This window comes from Canis aureus, chromosome 18 (assembly GCF_053574225.1).
Source record: "Canis aureus isolate CA01 chromosome 18, VMU_Caureus_v.1.0, whole genome shotgun sequence".
NCBI lineage: Eukaryota > Metazoa > Chordata > Mammalia > Carnivora > Canidae > Canis > Canis aureus.
In genome coordinates, this window is record NC_135628.1 from 34718766 (window position 1) to 34742835 (window position 24070).

The following is a 24070-nucleotide window of genomic DNA, read 5'->3' on the forward strand; positions in this document are numbered from 1 at the left end:
CATCTGACACGATGATTTTATAGATGAGGAAACTGAGGTGTATGAGACCCTTCAAGTTAGTCAGTGGCCTAGACACTCTTACTCCTGCTCCAGCGCTCTCCCTAATATACTAGTTCTTGTATGGCTAGGTATTCACCTTTCTGAGGAGTTGTATTATTCTTTGTCAGCCTTGCAGTCAAAGCAGTTTCCGGCAAAGGTCAGCTGATCCCATCAGACAACCTGCAGATGAAGGAAGAGCCTGTCCTAATGCTGTTGAGAAGGAACCCTGTAACCTAAACAAAAACTGCTTCCACTATGATTATAATGTAACAGGTATGTGCATAGTCATCTCATCAATCACCAAGCTAAAGGCCAAATCCCATGTCTTTCAGCTCAGTAGCATTCCTGTAAGTATTGTTCATCTCCATCTATGTCCCTTTTGGACATGCTGCTTACTTTCCCAGAGATCACTCTTTATTTAAAGACAGAGATATTTATCTATTTTTAATAAACATCAAGATATGGAGAATGAAAATATCACACAAATACTGAGTGCTTAAGGTAGAGTGTGAGGTAGAGTGTGAATAGTCTAAGTGATCCTATATAAGACATCCTCCCACTTTGGGAAGGTGCAAGTAAAAGATATATCTTTCCCAGAAGTATCAGGTTTATTGAAAGATAAACATCTTCTCTAGAAGATGTTTAATAGCTATAACATACTGGACAATAATTCTAAGCATGATTAGTCTGATGTGAAAATGTCAGCAATCTTAACCTACAAAAAAATGTAGGAAGAAGATACAGACATTTCTGTATTATCAAAGGTACAGATGAAAAAAAGATGAGTATTGTTTTTGTGTTTTTTTTTTCAGAAAAAAAGACATTATAAACCATTTTTTCCATAACCCTCATCCCCATACCATCAAGGCACATTCTCTAGGAAAGAAGAGGGTGTGTTAGTTTATATGATGTGGGAAACATTGAAGCTGCTTGTGAAGTTTTTCCCAAGTAATTCTCACACTGAAGTGAACTCCAGGCCTTGTACAATAACACACAGCAGTCAGATTGGCTTTTTGTTTCCTTAGGTTTTTCTCTTCAATTTCTTTTGATGATACAAAGAAGTCACAGTTCTCTGGGACATGCTAAGCTAAGCTACTCTGGAAAGAAAGATGAATGAATTATTTTGCAAAAGACATGAAATAAAAGAATTAAATAGATATGGCCAAAGTGATTTTGAAATAAGTGTATATTTTAAAACATTCTAAGTATGGACAGTAAGTGAAATAGTGTTTTATTTGAATATAACTACATGGTTAAAGTGCCACCCGTTAAAATTATGATTGTTTTGCTAAATTAAAAATGTTAAAATTTAAATTTCTACTTTTATTAGGAAAGAAAGTTTTTAAGTGACATTTGATCTGCAGGCCAAAGTCAGTTCCGCAGTATCACCAAACAGCTAGCTGTCAAGATTATCAAGTAGACATCTGCCTTCAAGAATAATCCCTGTAGTTATGTGCAACCCCAGCAATTCCATTTGACTCTTGATATGTTCAAAGCCAGGACCCATATGCTCTGCATGTGGGATGATTGATTGTGGGGCTTAGAAAGCAGTTGTGAATTAAATATGGGATTCAGGTCATCAGAGTTTCATTTGAAATCTGTTTCATACGTAGCCTTCTGTTCTGATGGGCTCCCTTCCTTTCAGACTGGAGTACGTGTCAGCTGAGTGAGAAGGCAGTTTGTGGAAACGGCATTAAAACAAGGATGTTGGATTGTGTTCGAAGCGATGGCAAGTCGGTTGACCTGAAATATTGTGAAGAGGTGAGGGGATACTGTGTTATATCTCTGCAAGTAAATTCTTCCCTAATAATTTCAATTCATGCTGAGCCAAGTGACCTGTGCTCAATGCAGCTCATTGCCAGCAGATGTTTTTCTGTACTACTCAGAGGCTGCTAAGCACCCTCTTGAAAAGAAACACTGTCCAACTACTGATTTCTACACATAATTTCCTGTATTTTGTTCTGTTCAGAGCCTAAAGGTATGCTAATTAGCCTATTTTGAAAGAAATGCTTGGGGAACAATAAGTAATCAAGGTGAATAAAGGCAATAAATCTTAATCAGACTACTCATCATCTTTTGTAATTCCATGTGAATTTTGTGTTGCCTGGGACACCTGCCAAGAGCCATCATTTATTCTCTCTGTTGCTAAACATTGATCGCATGTGGTTTGGTAGCAGATTTTGATATTAGGATCTAATATCCAGCTGTGAGAGTCTAAGTATTCAGGTCTGGATAAGAGACAGCTTGAAATTCAAACAAAGGAATGAAGTCTGCCATTGTATCTTTGAGGCAAGAATCATTCTCTTTGAGAGAAAATTGTGACTATTAATTCTCCAACTTATAAAAGTCATGTGATCATTTCTAGGTATGACCTTATGAAATGTGAGGAAACATAGTTGTTGGCTTCTCTTAGTGTTCATGAATCTACACTTCACATTGCAATTATTTTGTCTGACTTCAGTACTAAAAGGGTATTCACATTCCTGCCAGGTTTTAACTTCTCCTGCATCTCAGCCCCACTGGGTTAAACATGAACTAAGATAAAAAGGAGCCTCATTAGATATTGAACACATAGGGAGGAGCTTATGGCCTCATAAGGGTCCAGTAGACATGATGACCATAACTTCTATCTAAACATGCTGGAGCTTATATAAGCTGATGGTAAATTGCTCCAATCCCTGAGAAAACTCGAGATGGAAATATCTTAGTCCTTTTCATATCGTTATCATGTGGCTCTAACAACTTCATTATATCTGTCCATGGGAATGGAGCACCCGAGTGTGCTGAAAACAAGTTGTTTACTTAATAAATTCCACTCACTACCATCTTATAATTTAGTGGATTCTTACTTTAATTATAAATTTTATACCTGAATTAATTTTGTCTGGAAACTAATAACATCAAAGTAATGTAACCATTATAAAAATAACATTAGCATTAATGAACATTATTATAGTCCTAGATTGGCTGGAGAGCTTTGATCTACTCCTAGTTGACTAATATATTGCCTTGTTTGCAAATGTACATATAAATGTCTTCTTGGATCAGAATGAAATATACAAGGAACAGCTGAGAGCTTTGTGAAAGCTAAACCCAAATCATACAAAACCAATTTAAAAACATGACTATAGGATAGAGGTATAAATAGAGTCCTTTATTTCTTAAATGAAATGTGAATAAAACCCTAAGATATTTCAATTATCCATAAGCCTAGATAAATTTACTCTTATGCATTAATATCATAATGTTTGAATACTGTGGTGACAATTAAGGTTTCAAATCATAATACTCTAGTAAACACGGTCTTTAAGGAGAATAGTGCTTTCTCTGCAGGAATTGGAATAAACAACTCATATCCCACTTTATCCATCCCCATGGATGCAGTAGTATTAAATCATAGCCCTGAGAAAAGCTGGCTATCTTTTTTAATAATGGATCGATTGCCTACCTACTAATACATGTGCAAACCCTGCATTCAGCGCAACAGCAGTAGCTAACTCTTGCTGCGTCCCTAACAGCCAAAAAGGAAAATGCCATTCCTACCCAACAAAGAGGACAATTAGGGTTAAACCCATCTAGCATTTATATAGCATTTTTTTCTTTGATGTTTTTCTTTATTCACCCAATACCTAGTAATTGGTTTCTCCTTTCCTGTTCTTTGATCCCCGAAGAGATTTCTTTTTCATTTACTTAGACACATATGTTTAGATGAGAGAGCATGAGACAGAGGGAAAAAGGACACAAAAATGTAAGAAAAAAATAGTAGAGGGTTAAAATGTCTCACTACTAAATTCCCAGAAGATCTAGACAAAGACATCCCTCAATTCTGTAGTGAAATAAATCAGTAGTAGCTTAATTCTGTGACTCAAACCCTCTCTTCACCAAACTATTGTCTACCTTAAATTTTACACATCATTTTTAGCCTATAACCACCTTAAGACTCCCTTCTGCAACCTCCCATGACTTTAAGTGACTTTATAAGACTTCAATTAAGTGATACGGTAAATATTTTTATATCAAATACTCAACTTTGTCATTTATTTCTGGCGGAGAATATAATGGGAATACCTGCAGAGGTATGTAGCATATACTCATTGACCTGATCCTCTCTCAGTGGATAACTTAGAACCAAGAGTTATACTTGAATCACAACATAAGATTTCAGAAAAATTTTCTTTTGCCATCTTTTGCTATGTCCATTAGACAATATAAACTTCTTTTTCATATGGAAATTTTTAAAAAGATCTTGAAAATTCCCAAGGATTATTCCTGCCCCCCCAAATTGTACTTTTCTAACAATGCTCTTAAATATTTCTATTTTCCTGTTACTCTGTACCTTGGACTTTTTAACTGTTTGTGATAAATTTGAAATCTCATATTTTAAAGGTAGAAGGATTAAGTAAACAACTCAATGCCAATTAAATGTCACAGTATTACTATCTGATGAGAGGCTAACCAAAACCAGTGAATTATAAACAGCTGCTGAGATCAGTTTAAGAAAAGAAAATCTTTGTATAAAATAAATGTATATAAAATATTTGTAATCAAAAAATTCTAGTGACCCATACTTCCTTTTGAAAAAGATAACATACCTGACAACTAATATTTTATATTATTTCAGTACATTATAATATTAGTTTTTGAGTGGTGATTTGTCCTTCAAACCTTTTGCTTTTCAGTTTAACATCATGCACATGTAAAAATAAATAATAGGGGTGCCTGGGTGGCTCAGCCGGTTAAGCATCTGCCTTCTGCTCAGGTCATGATCTCAGGGTCCTGGGATGGAGTTCAGCTGGGCTCCCTGCTCAGTGGGGAGTCTGTTTCTCCCTCTCCCTCTGCCCTCCGCCCCACTCATGCACACTCTCTCTCACTTTCAAATAAAATCTTAAAAAAACAAAAATAAATAATATCCCAAAGATACAATCCTAAAACTATATATTGGTGATATTTTTGGCTCTTAACTTCTAGAACGTAATCATGCTTACGTCTATTTGCTCCTTGCTTAGGGAAATTCAACCAATTTGGAGACTAAAATTACTTTTTTTTTATTCCTTATTGAAAAAGTTCAACTACATTGAGTAAATGGGCTCTTCCATTCATCCTGTGCCATTTGTTCCCTCTCTCCTGGGTTGAACCACTTCCTATTTGTCCTTTTTATTCTACTCTGCATCTTGCTTTTTGCCTTCCTTTCCCCTTCCTAATGCCACCCTGTGTCGTGCTTCCAGGTCAGTAATGAACAAATCTACCTCTCTCCTTTCAGCTTGGCCTGGAGAAGACCTGGCAGATGAACACATCCTGCATGGTAGAATGTCCCGTCAACTGCCAGCTTTCCGACTGGTCTCCTTGGTCAGAATGTTCTCAAACATGTGGCCTCACAGGTTTGTTTGTACCTGAGTTAATATTAGACTGATAGTCAAGGAACAGAAAATAAAATCTCTCTTGCTTTAAGTCTTACCACATAATCTTCAGAAAGGTTGAATCAGTGTTCTTTCTTTTCAAAACATCTGAGCCTTACCCATTCCTCAGATCCCCTCAGCAAAAAGGTCTGTGATGCCTTCCCTCAAGATAGATGCTTGCACAAATAAATCACTACAGTTGCATCACTTTGTATCTCTTAAAGGGAAAATGATCCGAAGACGCACAGTGACCCAGCCCTTTCAAGGTGATGGACGGCCATGCCCTGCCCTGATGGAACAGTCCAAGCCTTGCCCAGTGAAGCCCTGTTATCAGTGGCAATATGGCCAGTGGTCTCTATGCCAAGTGCAGGTAATCAAATCTCAAGAAGTTGTGTAGAAATGTGTGTTCACTATCTGCAGGGACTTGTTTGCAGAAATATGTTTCAGAGCTGACAGCATGTTTCCTCCTCAAGATTTTAGGTGCCTTGCTATTTTGTAACTGTTTAATTAGTTTTGATAACAAGCAGTCCCTGTCCTGTGTTTTCAAAATCATTTGGAGACTGATTCATTTTAATGAAAATTTATTTGCCTGTCTTTGGCTAGAAAACAAATAAATTGTTCACTGTATACTTTATAGCCACTGTCCTCTAGGACTTCTTCCATAGGGTTACAAATGCTTCTTTAACTGCTCATAAATCAAAATCAGTGGTGCAGAGATAACTGTAAGTGATGAGCTCACTAATCAATTATTTTTCTTTTCCTAATTAGTTATTTCTTCCTGCATTCCAGGATGCCCAGTGTGGCGAAGGGACGAGAACAAGGAACATTTCTTGTGTAGTGAGTGACGGGTCAACTGATGATTTCAACAAAGTGGTGGATGAAGAATTCTGTACTGACATTGAACCCATAATAGATGGTAATAAAAAAATGGTTCTCGAGGAAACCTGCACCAAGCCTTGCCCAGGTGACAATAGCAAAACACAATTCATAGTCTGGTCATTTCTTACCAGCACGAGGGTTGAGAAGGGGTTGCATCTGTAATCTAAGTTAAAGGCATGTCAGCAAGTCTTCTCATTCAATAGTGTCTGTGCCAATAACTGGACACTATAGTGTCGATGAAAGGGGGCTACTGCCTTGTTGCTGCCAACTAAGGGTGAAATCTAGGTCTCCCATGTGGCCTCTGCTTATCCCCACCTACCTGGAGTTTTAACACCTGCAGGTGTTGGCAGTTAAGGCCATAGGCTTGTGCTTGAGTGGGAAAGTATGAAAGAGAATTTGCACCTATTTAGAATTTCCGAGAGAGAGAGAAGCAGGGTCTAAGCACATAAGGACTAAAGAAATATTTAAGTCCTTGTAATGAAGGCTCACTCTGGGTCCTGAATAGAATCAACAACAAATCCACACCTAGATATATTGTATTAAAACATAAACTGTAGAGAAATAAGTAGTAAAGAATTATGAGAAAAAAGCAGATTACGTGCAACTAGAAGACAAGTAGAATTATGATAGAATTCTTCTTGGTTACAATGAAAGCCCAAAGACAATGGAATACAATGGAATATATGCAAAGTGTGGTGGAAAATAGCCGTGAACTGAAAATGCTATCCCCAGCAACATCATTCAAGAGTGAGAAAAAATATTAGGGAAGAAAATATTGAAAGAAATTATTCCAACTCAAAGTTGGACACAAGGGGTTCATGAAGTAAAATGTGGAAAGCAAATACTGTATATAAAATAGTTTAGAAATAACTGGTAAACAGTGATAAGCTAATATTTAGGAATTTGGGTTTGGGGCTCCCTGGGTGACTCAGCGGTTTAGTGCCTGCCTTTGGCCTGGGGCGTGATCTTGGAGTCCTGGGATCGAGTCCTACATTGGGGTCCCTGTATGGAGCCTTCTTCCCCCTCTGCCTGTGTCTCTGCCTTCTCTCTCTCTTTCTCTCATGAATAAATAAATAAATAAAATCTTTAAAAAAAAAAGGAATTTGGGCTCGATGCAGAGAACTTTAGGACAGATAGAAGGTAAAAATAAGTTCAATGTCAAGCATGAGCCTAAGGGTTTGAGAAAGATAGGGGCAACAGCTTATTATTAGAACAGGAAAGAGTAAGACTAAAAGTAAATTGCCTATAGTTCACCCTTAGGGGAAAGTTTTTAATCTCCCAATTTGCCTATAAGAAAAATATCAATCTCTTTAAAGAATGTGTTATTTCAAACAAGATCCTCACCAAAATAATGATTTGGCAGACAAATATTGTTTGGAGGCAAAAATAAATCATACCTTTTTTATTTGGATAGTTTTATAAAATTTTAAAGATGGAGAACATATTTTCAAAAGTTTATTTTGATGGGATTCTCTAAACACTATAAAAAGCTGAACATATGGGTTGCTCATTCATTTTCATCAATTTGCTCATTGCTTAGTTAGTAAATTATTTGAGGTGATAATATTGGCAGTTTCTATAGTTTATCAAGATGAACTGAATAAAATTAAGTAGAGCAGTAGATAAAACAACCTGATACTTTGAACTAAGTGCTAGACTTTAAGAGCATTCCTCACTGCATATTCAGTTGTAATAACAGTCTTGTATATACAGATAGTTTCATCTACTTCAGATAAAGAACTATCTTTCTAAAAATCTTACTTTCTAGACCTAGGCTAAGTGTTGCTTCTTAGATATTGCCATACCCACTAATAATAACCTATTCCTGATCCAGCAGTTTCCCCCCCCTTCCACTTCCTATCCCCCAAACTGGCCGGATTTCAATCCAGATCTTACACCCAATTCAATTGAATAAAATCATTTTGCTTCACAACAAAAGGAGGTTGAGGCTGTGGCAGCAGATAAAGGTTCTGGGAAGAGCCAAGGACTGAACCTTTGAGCTTCAATGTGCTAAATGGCTGCATAGTTGGTGAAAAGGGATCAAAGCTAAAAGTTGGAAGGCCTATCTCTTCCAAAGCCATTAATAGGACTATTGTGATATCCACAACACAGAGCAGCACTGGCATTCTTACCAGGCATTAGGGTCGACTTTCCTGTAGAATTTATCCTACTTCTTTTCATTATACTTCCTGCAGTGCGAGTACCCATTCATTTGACTACTATTATCAAGTGTTATTGGGGGCTGGGCACAGAGCTCAATTTTGGAGATACAGTGAGAGACAAATATCCCCTATCCAAATTGAGTTTACTTCTAACAGAAGAGACAGTTTAATCTTAAAGTAACATAAGTAAATACAAGATTGAAATCTGTCCCAAATGACCCAAAGGAAAGCAAGATCCCATAAGACCATCAAACTGGGCAAACACACCACTCTAATTAAATAATTACAAATCCAGGAGGAAGCTGCTCTTCTTGCATGAATTACCATCTATGCATCTCCCTTCCTCTCTTGCTCTAGTTGTCTCCAGTAATGGGTTTGGGAAGCTAGCAATATAGGAGCTACTAGGCTTTAAAGAGTAAAATACTAACATAGGAACACGTATTTCATACACTTGTCCTATTTTTTGCAGGCATAGTATAGTCTGTTATTACAATGGTTTGTATGGTCAACATATAAGAATATGTTTAGTACAAGCTAATGCCTCACTCTTATTTGCTGTTATTAAATTTTTGAGGCCTGATACTGGGTTCTTTGGGAGTAAGGATTATATAATTCACAGACAACTATTTATTTATTGAGTTCTGTTGTGAAATGCACTATGTCAAGTGATATAAGCACAGAGATAAAGCCTACTAGTAAAAAAGGTGTGTTTTGTCTCCATGTAGCTTGCAATTACTGAAGCACAGTTATATTACCTTTAGCTTGAGAGGATTGTTTAAAATTTTAAGTTTCTCCTGCATAATTAAAAACTGAGTAACCCAAAAGTATTTAAACATGCTTCCTAGCTTTTTAACACTTCTAAAATTTACTAGAATTTTCTGCACTTCAGGATGACATTGAATATTAACGACATACTATAAAACAGGTCTACAGAAATCACTTCATTTTATTATTATACATATATCTGTTAGTCAGTAATTCATGTCTGACCAAGATTTCTTAATTATAGCACAAGACATGTTTTCATTAATCAGATCTCCAGGCAACTTTGTGCTAATATTAGACAGCCAGCATAATATAAGGCAATATGAATTATGTATGTGGTATGGCTAGAATAATTAAAATGATAAGAATCCCTATGGATTTGTATCTATCATAATTTACTGTATCCTCTGAACAGTATCACCAATCAGTCCTGAAGAATGGAAGGGTATATAGGAAAGATATATTTCATTAACTCTTCCTTGTTCTCAAAATGGTTGACGATGCTGAACACATGATACACCAGCAATTCCACCCCTAGGTATACACCTAGTAGAAATGCACATATACATTTAAATGACTCATACTAAAATGTTCACAACAGCAGTATTCATAATAGAAAACATTTACAACTCTCCACATGCCCACCTATAGAATGAATATCTAAATTGTGATACCTTCATATAGTGAAATAGAATACAGCAGGAAGAATGATCAAAGTGGAACTACATTAAAACGTGGATCTTGCAAACAAATGAGTGAAATATTTTTTAAAACTTGTATAATTCCATATATAACACAAGAAGCATTTCTAAAACTCTTGAAAATGCCCTGTTGCTTGATTTGGGTATTGGTTCCATGGTTATATAATCAGATTGTGAAAATCCCAACATTTATAATATGTGATAATTTTTCATGTATATTATTTTTTAATAAATAATTGAAAAAAGAAGATGTTGATTGAAGATGTAGATCAGATAAAATTACAAGTATTATTGCCACTACTTCCATTGCTCAGTTGGCTATCTCATCTTCACACCTCTGGCAAGAAAGAGGGAAAAAAAAAGTATAAATGCCAGTTTTCCCAGCCTTGTAGTTCAAGTTCTTTTGAAATTATAAATACCTACCAGACAAATCTTTATGTATATTTAGATTTTCATTGATACTACCAAGTACTTAATAAATCCTTTTACAATAATGACAAGAATGGTGGTAGGTTTTAATCAATTTGTTGTCTCTTAAGAGGAGGTGAATGATAAGGAACAAGCTCCTTCAAGCCATAGTCTATACCCAGTAACATCCATTCCAAAAATAACATTAATGCACGCTTATAAACTACATATGAACTTGCAAATTTAAATACTTATCTAAATCTTGTAAATATCATGTGTGACTAGCATACCAAAAAACATTTCCCAGTGAGATTAAGAAATAAAATTAATATATGGCTGGCCACTGTTTATGGGTATAAACTACAAAACTGTGTTTTACAGGTGACTGTTATCTGAAGGACTGGTCTTCCTGGAGCCTGTGTCAGCTAACCTGTGTGAATGGTGAAGATCTAGGCTTTGGTGGAATACAGGTCCGTTCCAGAGCTGTGATTATACAAGAGCTAGAAAATCAGCATCTGTGCCCAGAGCAAATGTTAGAAACAAAATCATGTAATGGTGAGTGCTACACAATTCACAAAACCTTTTCAATTTAGTTTTATGTTGATAGACAAAAGCCTAAGATATAAAATTTTCTGTTCAATAAGTAATTTGATAAGATCTTAGGACTGAGAATTAAGTTTGATTCTGAAGTGTAAAAATTTATAGGAGGAAAAATTCACCCTTCATAAATTAGATATAAAATGTAAAAAATGTTTCACAGTTTTATGAGCTACAGAAGACTGAGATAATTAGGAGCACATTATTTGTACACCCAGGACAATCCTGAGCATATATAAATTTAACAATATGCTTTATTTAAATCAAAGGAAACAAGGAAAAATCCACAGCCAAGTGAAAGGCTCTACTATATTCTTGGAAATTGATAAAAGTATTGGCAAGAATTTGACATAGAACATATGAACATACATGTTCACAGTCTATGTGTGTATGTATACACACAAAAAAAGCCATGCACCCAGTATAAACAATACATGAAATTTCTAAGAACCACAGAGCATTAAAATGTCTTAGCTTGTGAACCCAGAGGCAGTCTAAATGAAAACAAAAGAATTTATCGGGCCTTCCTGTTAATGTCTTGAAACAATTAGGGAGTAGGACATTTAATAGCAATAGGAGCCAAAATATTAGTCATTACTGAGAAGTTGGAGGAAAAAGCTTAGAATGTGAGGGAAGAATGCTTAGAATAAAAGCCAAATGGGCTAGATGACTTAAGAATTAGGTGGAATTACCCACCTTGTCAGTCAAATCTTCCCAAGCTTACCAGTCAGATAAATCATTCCATATGTGTTAGGACTGTGTAGGTAATGAAAATGAAATAAGGGCAGCCTGGGGGCTCAGCGGTTTAGCGCCGCCTTCGGCCCAGGACATGATTCTGGAGTCTCAGGATCAAGTCCCGCATTGGGATCCCTTCATGGAGCCTGCTTCTCCCTCTGCCTGTGTCTCTGCCTTCTCTTTCTGTGTGTCTCTCATGAATAAATAAATAAAATCTTTTTAAAAAAATGGAATAAATTCCAAGGAAAGATTTGTTCAACCCAAAATGACAAAATTAGAAATCAATAACAATTGCAAAAGAAATCTCCCCATGCACATATATCAGGAAAAACTAAAAACCACACTTCTAGAGCATTACCAATCAAATGGAATGTGAGAGGCAGCACAGAAGTGCTTAGTAGAGAACTTAAAGCCTTAAATATGTAAATAGGAGGGAGAAAAGTTTAAAATGAGCTAAGCATTAAACTCAAGAGATTTTTTTAAAAAGAAAAAGTAGAATTTAACCAATATAGATAAATACAAATTCAATGAAATAGAAAACAAGATAATCAAAAGCCAATAGTTGACCAAAACTAAATGGACTACCTCATGGCAAAAATTGAGAAAAAAAAGAGCAAAATCCCTACTACAACTAATAGAGTAGAGTTTGACAATATATTTTATGAACGAATTTTGCTAATAAATATAAAAACTTCAAGATAATCTAGAATGTTACTATAATTTATATCAAGAAATAGAGAATCTACACCATGGATTCTGTAACTATTGAAAACTCAAATTTATCAAATATTTACTAACACATGAAACAAACTAAAACGTAAATGGCTTTGAGTTTTACCAAAATTTAAAGAAACAACTCCCTTTTATGTGTAATCTTAAAAAATAAAGTTGAATGGGAAAAAGATGAGGAAAATTCTCCCAGCTACAAGACAATATAACTGACAGTAAAAATCAGTCAATAAAGTCACCAATGAAAACAGATTGTCAAAGTCATAAAAATTATCTAACCAAATCATTAATATGACTAATTATAATTTATTTTATAAGTACAAAGATGCCAAAATATTAGAAAAACTTAAGGTAAGTCATCACAGTAACAGAAAAAAAGGCATATGATCTTTAAATGTGTGTTGAAAATATGTTTATACAATGCAACATTAATTCACAATAAAAACCTCCCCACACAACTTGAACTAGTAAATGATATCTGCCAAAACTAACAGCATACATCATAATATTAGGGAAAACATAAGAGACATTCCCTTGGAATCAATAACAAAGCAAGGATATTCACTATTGCTACTTCTTTTCAACCTAGAAAGCATAACCACAAGCTTAATAGTTGAAAACAAAGAAATAATCACTCACATTATAGATGATTTTCACATTGAATATTCTAACAGAAACAAAATAGCCAAAAGTCATGATTATCTCAATAGATACAGAAAAGGAATTGGACAAAAATATAACATACATTCATGATAAAAACTCAACAAGGGGGTCTCACCAAAGCAAAGGCCATCTTTGACAAACCCACAGTTAACATTATACTCAGTGGATAAGCTTGTAATTGTTCACCATTAAGAACAGGATGTCATCCTCTCTCACCACTTTTAGCAAATATACTACTGAAAAATCCTACCCATAGCAATGAGACAATAAAAGGAATTGAAAAGCATCCAAACTGATAAGGAAGAAGTAAAACTATCACTGCTTGCCAATGATATGATATAAAAAACTCTCCCCTAAAAACTATTAGAATAAATTAATTCAGTTATGTTGCAGGATACAAAATTGATATATAGAAACCTGTTTCATTTCTATATAATAATAACAAAATGGTAGAAAGAAAAAAACTCCATTTACAATTGTACCAAAAAGAATAAAACATCTAGAAAAAAAAAGCTTAACCAAGGAAATGAAATACTGTACACTGAAAACAATAAGGTATTGATGAGAGAAATTGAAAACTACATAAATAAATGGAAAGATATATCATGCTAATGGATTGGAAGAATATTGTTAAAATGTTCATATTACCCAAAGCAATCTATTGATTAAATATAACCCCTACCAAAGTACCAATGGTATTTTTCACAGAACTAGAAAAATCCTAAAATTTATTTGGAATCACAAAAGACTGAACAGCTAAAGCAATCTTGAGAAAGAGTAACAATGCTGGAAGTAGCACAATCTCAGATTTCAAACTATACTACAAAGCTATAGTAATCAAAACAGTAGGAATTGGCACAGAAGTAGACACTTAAATCAATAGAACAGAATAGAGAGCCCAGAAACAACCCACATGTATGGTCAATTAATCCACTACAAGAGAGGCAAGAAGATACAATTGGGAAAAGACAATCTCTTCAATAAGTGGTACTGGGAAAAGTGGACAGATACATAGGAAAGAATAAAACTGGACCAGTTGCTTATACCACACACAAAAATAAGCTCAAAATGGATTATAGACCTAAATATACCACCTGAAACCATAAATCTCCTAGAAGAAAACATAGGCAGTAATTTCTTTGACATTGGACTTAGCAACATTATTCTAGATATGTCTCCTCAGACAAGAGAAACAAAAGCAGAAATTAAACTATTGGGACTAGACCAAAATAAAAAAAAGCTTTTACACAGAGAAGGAAACCATCCACAAAACAACAAGGCAACCAATTGAATGAGAGAAGATATTTGCAAATGATATATCTAATAATGGGTTAATATCCAGAATATATAAAGAACTTATACAACTCAATACATACACACAAAAATATAATGAAAAAAATGGGCTGAGGACCTGTATAGACATTTTTCCAAAGAAGATAACAGATAGATGGCCAAAAACATGAAAATATGCTCAACATCACTAATCACCAGAGAAATGCGAGTCAGAACCACAATGAGAATCTCCTCACAACCACTCAAGATGGTTAATTTCAAAAAGACAAGTGGTATTGGCCAGGAGTGGAGAATGCAAACCCTCATGCATTCTTGGCAGGAATGTAAATTGGTACAGCCACTGTGGTGAATAGTATGGAGGTTCCTCAAAAAATTAAAATTACCATATGACTCAGTAATTCCACTTCCGGGTATTTACCCAAAGAAAAAACACTAAGTCAAAAAGATATATGCACCCCATATTTATTACAGCATTATTTACAATTGCCAAGCAATTGTAATTGTACAATATAAAAGCAAGCTAAAAGCCCATCAATAAATGAATGGATAAAAAAATAAAATAAAATAAATGAATGGATAAAGATATGGTATATGTATATATGTATACATATATACAATATTCTATTACTCAGCCATACCAAAGAATGTGATCTGGCCATTTGAGACAACATGGATGAACCTAGAGGCTATTATGATAAGTGAAATAAGTTAAAGACAAATGTGTGGAAGCTAAACGAAATGAATGAACAAAACAAAAACGCAGACTCATAAATACAGGGAACAAGCTCATGGTTGCCAGAGAAGGGATTAGGTGAAATAGATGAAGGGGATCAAGACATACAAATTTCCATTTACAGCATAAATAAGTCACAAGGATCAAGAGTACATCATGGGGAATCAATAAGATTGTCATAACTTTGTATGGTGACAGATGGCAGCTACCTTTATCATGGTGAGCGTTTTTGTAATGTATGTAACTGTTGAATCACTGTGTTATATATCTGAAATACTAACTATACTTTACTTGAATAAAAAAAAATGAAAATGAAATCTCTTACCAATAAGACTCAATGACAAAATTAGAGAAAAATGAATCAAAACTAAGAAGAAATATATTTAACAGAAATGATGAAGATATATATAAAAGTAATGATGAAATCTTATTTAAGCACATAACAAAAACATTAGTAAAATAGACATGTTCGTGGATAAGCCTCAATGTCATTACATCTCAATTTTATACCAATTTATCTATAAATTCCATGTAATTTGAACAGATTTTTAAGTAATCTGGGAAATTGATGCTAAAATTCATATGGAGAGGTTGAAGACCATGAGTACCCCAGAATTATTAAAGCCCAGAATTTTAAGAAGAAAAACTGGGAGACAAGTTCAAGGGACTTACATGGCTTTATTCGAGATTTATTCTATAGCATTAATAATTTTTAAAGAGTGATCAGTCAACAATAAAGCAATTAGTCTAATGAAACTATCTCAGGAATAAATTCTCATGCATAGGTACATAACAGAAGTGAAAGTCAGTAGGGTAATGGGTGGGTAAATAATGTTGCAATAATTTGTCGTCCATATAATGTTTTTAAAATTATCTTTAAGCTCACACAAAACTGTACACAAAACTGTATTCTAGGTAAATTATAGACCCAAAGATGAAAAGCATAACTGTAAAACATTTAAAGAAAATATAGGAGACCATCATGAATTCAAGGTAGAGAATAATTTCCTAAACATGACATGAGAAGCACAAAGATGGGAAAGATGAAAAATTATTTTAAGTGAAATCATGTACATAGTAATAGATCGTAAATAAGGTTAGCAGAGAAGCCAAGGGCTTAGAAAAGATGTTTGGGAAGTCAATTAATTACTAAGGATTAGTATCTAGAAAAACAATTTTAAAATGTTTTAGTCCAAGAATATAAAATTCATCCAATTTTATATTCTTACAATTGTTTTGAGGATCCCAAATCTAAAAATTCTATTAAAAATGAAAAGATTTAAGATAACCATAAACCAATTTTATGTAACCACAAATAACAATACTTCCTGAAAAATAACTACTTTGCAAAACAAAAACAATGACTTTGACAAGCATGGTCTTGTTTTACATTTTTGCATATCTATATCTGGCTTAAAGGCAGACAAATGGATTCTCTTCTCTGCTTCTGTTTGCAACCTGTTGCAATCTTAGTTTAGTTTATGTATATGAAGAAAATCCAGCTCTACTCACACATATGTGTAGTTGAAAAAGGAAAATACACACACATACACACAATCTGAAAGGATATCAAAGTCCTCCAGGTTCTCTGGACTATACTTTGAAAACTGCTATTCTAGAATAAATAATTTCCACAATTCAATAAGAAAAGGCATAGACTTCAGTAGTATATAAAAAAATGGCCACAAGATATAAAGAAGCAACTTTCATAAGAGGAAATCTAAATACCCACATTTTTTGCTCTTTAATAGCATTAATAAATAGAGAACTACAATTTAAAATGACGATATAGCTTCCACAGCCCCCAGACTAACCAAAAAATTTAAATCTGGCAATTATAAATGTTCATGAAAGCTTAAGCAATGAGAACCCTTCTTCACTGCTGGTGGCTATGTAGATTGTCACTTTTTGGAGGAAGAAACAAATAATATTTAGTAAAGTTTCACCCATCCTTATGGTGATACCTGGCAATTTGTCTTCTAGATATGTACCTTAAAGAAGCATGAAGAGACTGCACGAGGTTAACCACTGAAGCATTGCTCTAAAAGCAAAAATTGAAAACAACCAAAAAGACCACCCAGCGAGGAAATAGCTAAAAAAAATTGTGGTGTTTAGTACAACGGAATTCTATATAGCAGTTGAAAGAAACATGCTATAGCTACATTTTTAAAAAACACACAAATATTTTGTCTGTATAATACCTATATTTAGAACGATACATAAAATATGATACTTTTTCAAATTTTTAATACATACAGTTGACCTTTGAACAACACAGGTTTGAATTGTCCAGGTCCACTTACATAAGAGGGTTTTTTTAAATATAAATAAATTACAATATATTTTCTCTTCCTTATGCTTTTCTTAATAACTTTTTTTCTAGCTAACTTCATTATAAGCATATAGTATAACAAACACATATAAAAACAATTAACTTGTATTTTGTGTTATCAGTAAGGCTTCTGGTCAAGAGTAGGCTGTTAATAGTTAAGTTTTGGAGGAGTCAAAAGTTATACACAGATTTTAGACTGCATAGGTGTACATGCCCCTAATTCCCATGTTGTTCAAGGATCAACTGTACTGTATTATCATTAAAAGAATAATAATCATGGCAAAGAAATGGGATTTAGGAATAGGTCAGGAATTTTATAACATTTATGTGGCAATTTCAGGACAATAAATTCGAATCGTTTTTGAGACAGATTTACCACTTTTCAATTGTTTATAAATATTTTCGTAATATTCTTTCCCTATGGTTGTCCTTCTAGCCAGCAGAATGCTTCTGTTCATGTTTATTGTGTCCCTGCAGATGGACAGTGTTATGAGTATAAATGGATGGCCAGTGCTTGGAAGGGTTCTTCCCGAACAGTCTGGTGTCAAAGGTCAGATGGTATAAATGTAACAGGTAAACTTCCAATTTCTCTTTGTTTCTTGAAAGTCTTCCGTAATACACATTGTTTAAATAAAGTAATTAAGGAAACAAAGATATTCTTTCAGTACCTAGTCTGTTATAATTGTAATCATTGACTATTTTGTTCTTTAATATTTCAATTAAATTTTCCCTCATCCAGACATGTTAGACAATGTTGTTAGCATTTAGTTAAAATACTAATTCCAGTAAATTATCATAATTCTTAGATTACCGTCCCTAGAAATTTTACATGTGAATAATTCACCACATGCTGAAAAAAAAAATCAGTATTTTGTGACTATATCTGTTTCTGTACCTTAAAAACAATATATATTAAGACCAAAAATATTACCAATGGAATATAATTATAGAAATCCAAATACCTTGCTTGAAATTCAGAAATCTGTAATTCAACTTTTTATTAATTAATAGGTGGCAAATCTCAAGCCCAGAACATCTGGTCAGCTAACTGACTCTATCCACTCTGCCCCTGACTCAAAACTTATATATTCAAAGAAGAAGTCTAAATGAAAAATTTTTCTGCAATGTCCTTTGACCCAAAAATACCAAAGAGCTTCTCCAACCTGCAATTACTAAAAGTTTCCTTTTCTGAACCCCGTAAATGCAAGGGTTCTTAAGGAAACTGTGAAGTGGAGAGAAACCTGGCTCCAGATACGTACCTTGCAAATTTCCTAGCAAGAAACCAAGGTCGGAACCAGAACCTCAACCTTAAATACATGACCCAAAGATCTAATGTCTCTCCTTTAACATTTTTATAGATTTAATCTATAGGAATCTTCATATTGTACCAGTAGCATGAATTTTGAGAGTTAAGTATTCAGGGGGACCTGCTGACTTACTGCCATTGTTTTGACCCTCTGGCAGAGATAAAAGGTAATGTGCATTTGGATGCCTATTAGTAATGTCCATTTATAAATGTAGCTGTAATATATACAGTAAGATAACAGGAACAGAGATCAATATGCTTTTTGGAAAGCATCAGTTTTTTTATTAAATTTTAAATTACCTGGATTTATTTAAACCTAATTACTTATTTCCTCCCTATGAAAGCTGGAACAGGATATCAAATTATATTCTTGTGAAGGTAAGATTTTATACATGAGAAATCTGTATCAAGAAACATTGATAATAGCAACTCCCAGTAGACACATATATAACAAAGAAGAGACACCTACCAGGAAACCCTTAACTCTCTCACATTACTATTTTCTGGGAGTAAAATCTATTCTGAAGACACCACTGTAAGAGGCATAAGGTGAAATGAGCCCTGGGAAGGGAAGCATAGGTTTTCTGAATGTGAAGGCATTTATAGAGATGGTCCATTCAACTCAAGTGTTGAAAATGAAGGTCAACATGCTTCTTGAAACTACTCAGAAGGAACGTTGCAGTTTCCCCAGAGGGTCCTGTTGCTTTTCATGGTTCCCCCCCACCCCCGAATGGATGCAAATAATATTTGTCTGCCTTTTCTTCTACATGTTAGAAGCTCTTTTTCCACTAAAATTGGGGATATTCCCCAATGCAAAGGTAAGTCAAATTTTAAAGGACTTACCTGTAGAACTCATGTGTTCACCTTCTTTTTAATCCATTAAAGTATCCAATGTACTTCTTTCTAATACTCTTTGATACCAAAAAGCCAACGTGTAAATGATTTGTGATAAAATCTATATGCATATTCCTTCCATCTCTTAGGAAAAAGGAGATTCTTTGTGAGAAATAGACAAGCATGTAAAGTATATTACCTACCTTGATCTGTTGCTTTAATTTTATGAAGCTGTCCTTATTAGAAATCAAGATGTTGTTCACCTTTTTCTTCATGTGTTTCATGATAATAACTTCAATATGTCCATTTAACTGCAATTGCCTTGCAATGACTAACTGCTTTCTCATCACAACTTTTTAATGAATGGTTTATTTATAGTACTGAGAGATAGGGCAAAGAATTAACAAGAGGTATCTTTGATTAAATTCCAAAGGATCATCAATCCCATGAATAAAGGAAAAACTTTGTTTCCTAAAATTTTATTCAGCTGAGCAAGTATGGTCTGAAACTCTAAGTTCCCCCCATCACCAATATTGTTTCTCTAGTACATTTATTCTCATCTTAAAACCTCACTTGTAACAATTTAGGCATACTTGTTACTATACTTGGAACAAAGAAAGAGAAGGAGAAAAAACAGAGCTACAATGTCAAGTTGAACAGTAATGCAAATACATCACTTAGTAGCTACAAATGTTTTCTTTCCTATACCCACAAAAATCCTGAATTGGCAGGAACAGTGATCTTCTCAAAGAAATATGCATTATTAAAAAATACATTTATGGGGGTAGTCACATAAATTAAAGACTTAATCTATCTCAGTGAATATGAACACTATTTCTCTGACTAGCCAAGAAAAAAATTTAAAGGGATATCAAATCTGATTTTTAATGACTGGGCCAATAGGGGATACAGGGAACTATGACAGAAATAACCTGTGTGCAGTTAATGTTTTCAAAGCAACTATAAGAACAAGTGCTTGTGGAGCACCTGCTGAGTGCCAGGCACTATGCTATCTCCTCTGAATAAGAAAGGCCTCAACTTCCTCTAGGAAGCAGTCAAGGTTAACAAAATATTTCACAATCAATCACCCTCAGAAAATCCATGGGGCTTCCAAAGTGGTTCAGGATTCAAAGACAAGTCTATTCATTGTATTTCTATCATTGCAAGAGATGCTACTTGTCAATGTGTGATTTTCTGTTCTGCAGGGGGCTGCTTGGTGGTGCGCCAGCCTGATGCTGACAGGTCTTGTAACCCACCGTGTAGTCAACCCCACTCGTACTGTAGTGAGGTATGTGTGAATTTATTAGGAAAGACAAGCCAGCTTCATTATTTGTCACTCCACTACCCCTTAAAAAGTCCATTTTCTCCCGTCCCCCCAAAAGGCATGTCTTGGGTCCTAAAGCTTTACTTCTAGACCTCTCCTTTTAATAATATAAACAATTCTGAATGCACTTACTTCCACTGTTAAAACAATCTGTGTACAGTACAAAAAGTATGTTCTTTTTTATGTTAGGACAGAAATTACATGTAGTAAATTCCTAAAACAACACTCCTTTAGAGACTTCTCTTCAAGTCAGATCAATTAAGCTCTCAAAGATCACTTTCTATGTGTGGTAGAAATCCTCTTGTTCTCCTGCAGATGAGGACATGCAGTTGTGAAGAAGGGTATACTGAAGTCATGTCTTCTAACGGTACACTTGAGCAATGCACACTTATCCCCGTGGTGGTGATACCCACTGTGGAGGACAAAAGAGGAGATGTGAAAACCAGTCGGGCAGTACATCCAACCCAATCCTCCAGTAATCCAACAGGACGGGGAAGGACCTGGTTTCTACAGCCATTTGGGCCAGGTGAAGTGACTAGACAGTGTTGATGTAGAATCCTTTGGTTATACCTTTAACCAATGTCAAAAGGTTAAAAAATGAGCAAGTGTTTTCATATGATTTATTTTTCATCTGTACTCATTCTGATATTACCATATAGTATAATGGTTTGCTATTATGAAAAAAACACTCATGCTCAAAGTTCAGAGAAATGAAACTATTCTCTCCTGAGGAAAAAAAATTAAGATATTATTTTGATCTCGGACCTAAATTTACAAGTATAATTACATTCACATTGAACAAAGAAATCTAACAATGAAATATCAATTAGGACTAAAGTGTATTGTCATTCAGAATTGGAACAAATAAAACTCTAAAGACATATAAGAATTTTTCATTTGGCCACAAACTGGTAATAATTTGAACCTAAAATAGGAACATCAGTAATGCTGTACCAGAGGGCACTTGGTAGCCAGACCAATTTCTATCAGCCTCTAGATTTGATAAACTCAAATAATCAGAATCTGTAGTAGCACCAGATACAGAAGGGCGAGGATGGAGCCTTCCTGTCTACATGGGATGATTTAAATTTGGAGACTGACCAGACCCTTGTCATATTAAACAGACCCTCTTAATGTGTCTAGTAATGGACTTGAAGCCAATACAGGCAAAAGCTTGAAGGCCTAATAAAATGTTATACCTACCCCACACACATTCTCTCCCCAGGTGGAATAAACTATATGCTTATTCCTGGAACTACAGCTGGTGCTTAAAATTGTGCTACAAGGGCTAAATGGTAGCTAAGATAATGACAGTTTTTCTCACACCAAGAGGTATTACTAGTTAATGACCAAAGGAAATCTCTAGGCAAAGCCAGGCATAGTCTACTTTACAGTTGTTAGAAATAGGAGAAAAGAAGGAATCTGTATAGCACTTCCCTATTTATAATGTATTAAGTCAAAAACACTTACCCTTATTGGAGAATTACTATTAGTATTTTAAGTATTTTCAGTATTTGGGTGATTTAACCTAAATACCGTGATTTAACTGCATGATCCCTGCCTCGGTAAGGTTATTAGCTGAAAATACAATTTATTTTGCAAAGCTGATGTGTCTGTGCTGGAAACTCTTTTCTCAGTGTTCAAGATAGTGGACTGGCAAATGGCCATTCAATAGCCAATCTTGACCTTGACTAAGAATCCAAGCATACCTTCTCTCATCAAAACTGGTTTTTAGAGAGAATTGTCATTTTAAATTTAATATATACCCTCCCTAAAATGATTATAGGTTAAAAAGGTTTATGTTCTTTAAAAGTACATTTAGACTTTGTTCTTGGCTTTTAAAAAACTCAGTATGTGTTGAAGAACTCTCAGGGCAGATGAACCCAACAGTGGTTAATTTTAAGCCCAGTCTCTCATTTTTAAAATCTTTAGAATCGAAAGGATTTCAGAATATTAACAGTTTAGTTCCAACAAATGGACCCCAGTTGATCAGTTCTCAGTGGGAAAACTTTCACAGTAGTGACTTTCTTTTGATGACTTCCAAATATTGAATAAACCAGAGTGTGGAGTCCATTTGCCCAATCTATAATTTCAGCACTGATATGTTTAATTATATGTATGCAACAGAAAATATATATTGATATAATGATCCAGTTAGGCAAATTAATACTATAATCTAGTTGAAGTTTATTCTAAACACAAAACTAAAAAACTCAAAGAAAAGGAGACCAGAAAACCGAATTAGAAAAGTTCCTATCCTTCCTAATTCCATATAATAAAAAAGGTAGAAAAAAGTTATTTAGAATTAAAAAGTTATTTATAGGTTATAGTCAAACTTGGCTAGTTTTACAAATGATATCATCAAATAAACTTTAAAGTACAGTGGTGTAAATTAGATAAAAAATTAATTCCAAAAAATGTTAAATATATTCACTTTCAATTCATCTAGGAAAAAAGGTTAAAATTACAAAATTTATGTTCAGATACCTGTCTGCATAAACCCTAAGCTCTAGGACTTTAATGAAATTGCATTACTTTTCTTCTTCCCTTATAATTGCCATTCTCAGAATGAAAATCAGAAGAAAATGTTTATTTAGCACTACACATATATTGGATTTGAAGTAAAATGTAGATAAGCAGCAGCAAAAATTTAGGCATATGAACTTGAAATCTGAATGCAAACTGAATTAAAACCATTATTTCTTTTCCATTCAATTCTCACTGATAATTTATCTTTAATGAAGCAGCATCTAACTCATAATAGCAGCTTTGCTTTAATCATTAACTATGCCTAAGCAATAATTAATTTTGTTTTGAAAGGATTTGCTCATATGTGACTGGTCATTGGTCATAGTTAAAGACTGTCATATATATTTTTATATATGCACACATACCAGACTAATGTAAATTAATAACTAATATCCATTCTTCTTAGATGGGAGACTAAAAACCTGGGTTTACGGTGTAGCAGCTGGGGCATTTGTGTTACTCATCTTTATTGTCTCCATGATTTATCTAGCTTGGTGAGTGATTAAATATTTCAAAATCTAAGGGGTTACATATCTCTTTAGTTTGGCAAAAATAGTTGACTATAATACAGAAACAGCAATTTTTGTCTCACATAAGTACTTCACATTTATTTAGCATTCATCTGAAATTTGAAATAAAAATAGT

The 24070-nt window shown here is 34.3% G+C and overlaps 1 protein-coding gene across 1 annotated transcript in view; it reads left to right on the forward strand.

Annotated features, from left to right (window-relative positions):
• THSD7A (thrombospondin type 1 domain containing 7A) overlaps positions 1-24070 on the forward strand; it is a 428088-nt gene that overhangs the window by 394843 nt on the left and 9175 nt on the right. Inside the window, exons 18-27 of the mRNA XM_077856743.1 lie at positions 168-312; positions 1685-1800; positions 5300-5417; positions 5660-5805; positions 6225-6399; positions 10732-10905; positions 17910-18005; positions 20778-20860; positions 21212-21422; positions 23832-23919. Coding sequence (XP_077712869.1) covers positions 168-312; positions 1685-1800; positions 5300-5417; positions 5660-5805; positions 6225-6399; positions 10732-10905; positions 17910-18005; positions 20778-20860; positions 21212-21422; positions 23832-23919 — 1352 coding nt within the window. The remainder of the gene's footprint in view (positions 1-167; positions 313-1684; positions 1801-5299; positions 5418-5659; positions 5806-6224; positions 6400-10731; positions 10906-17909; positions 18006-20777; positions 20861-21211; positions 21423-23831; positions 23920-24070) is intronic.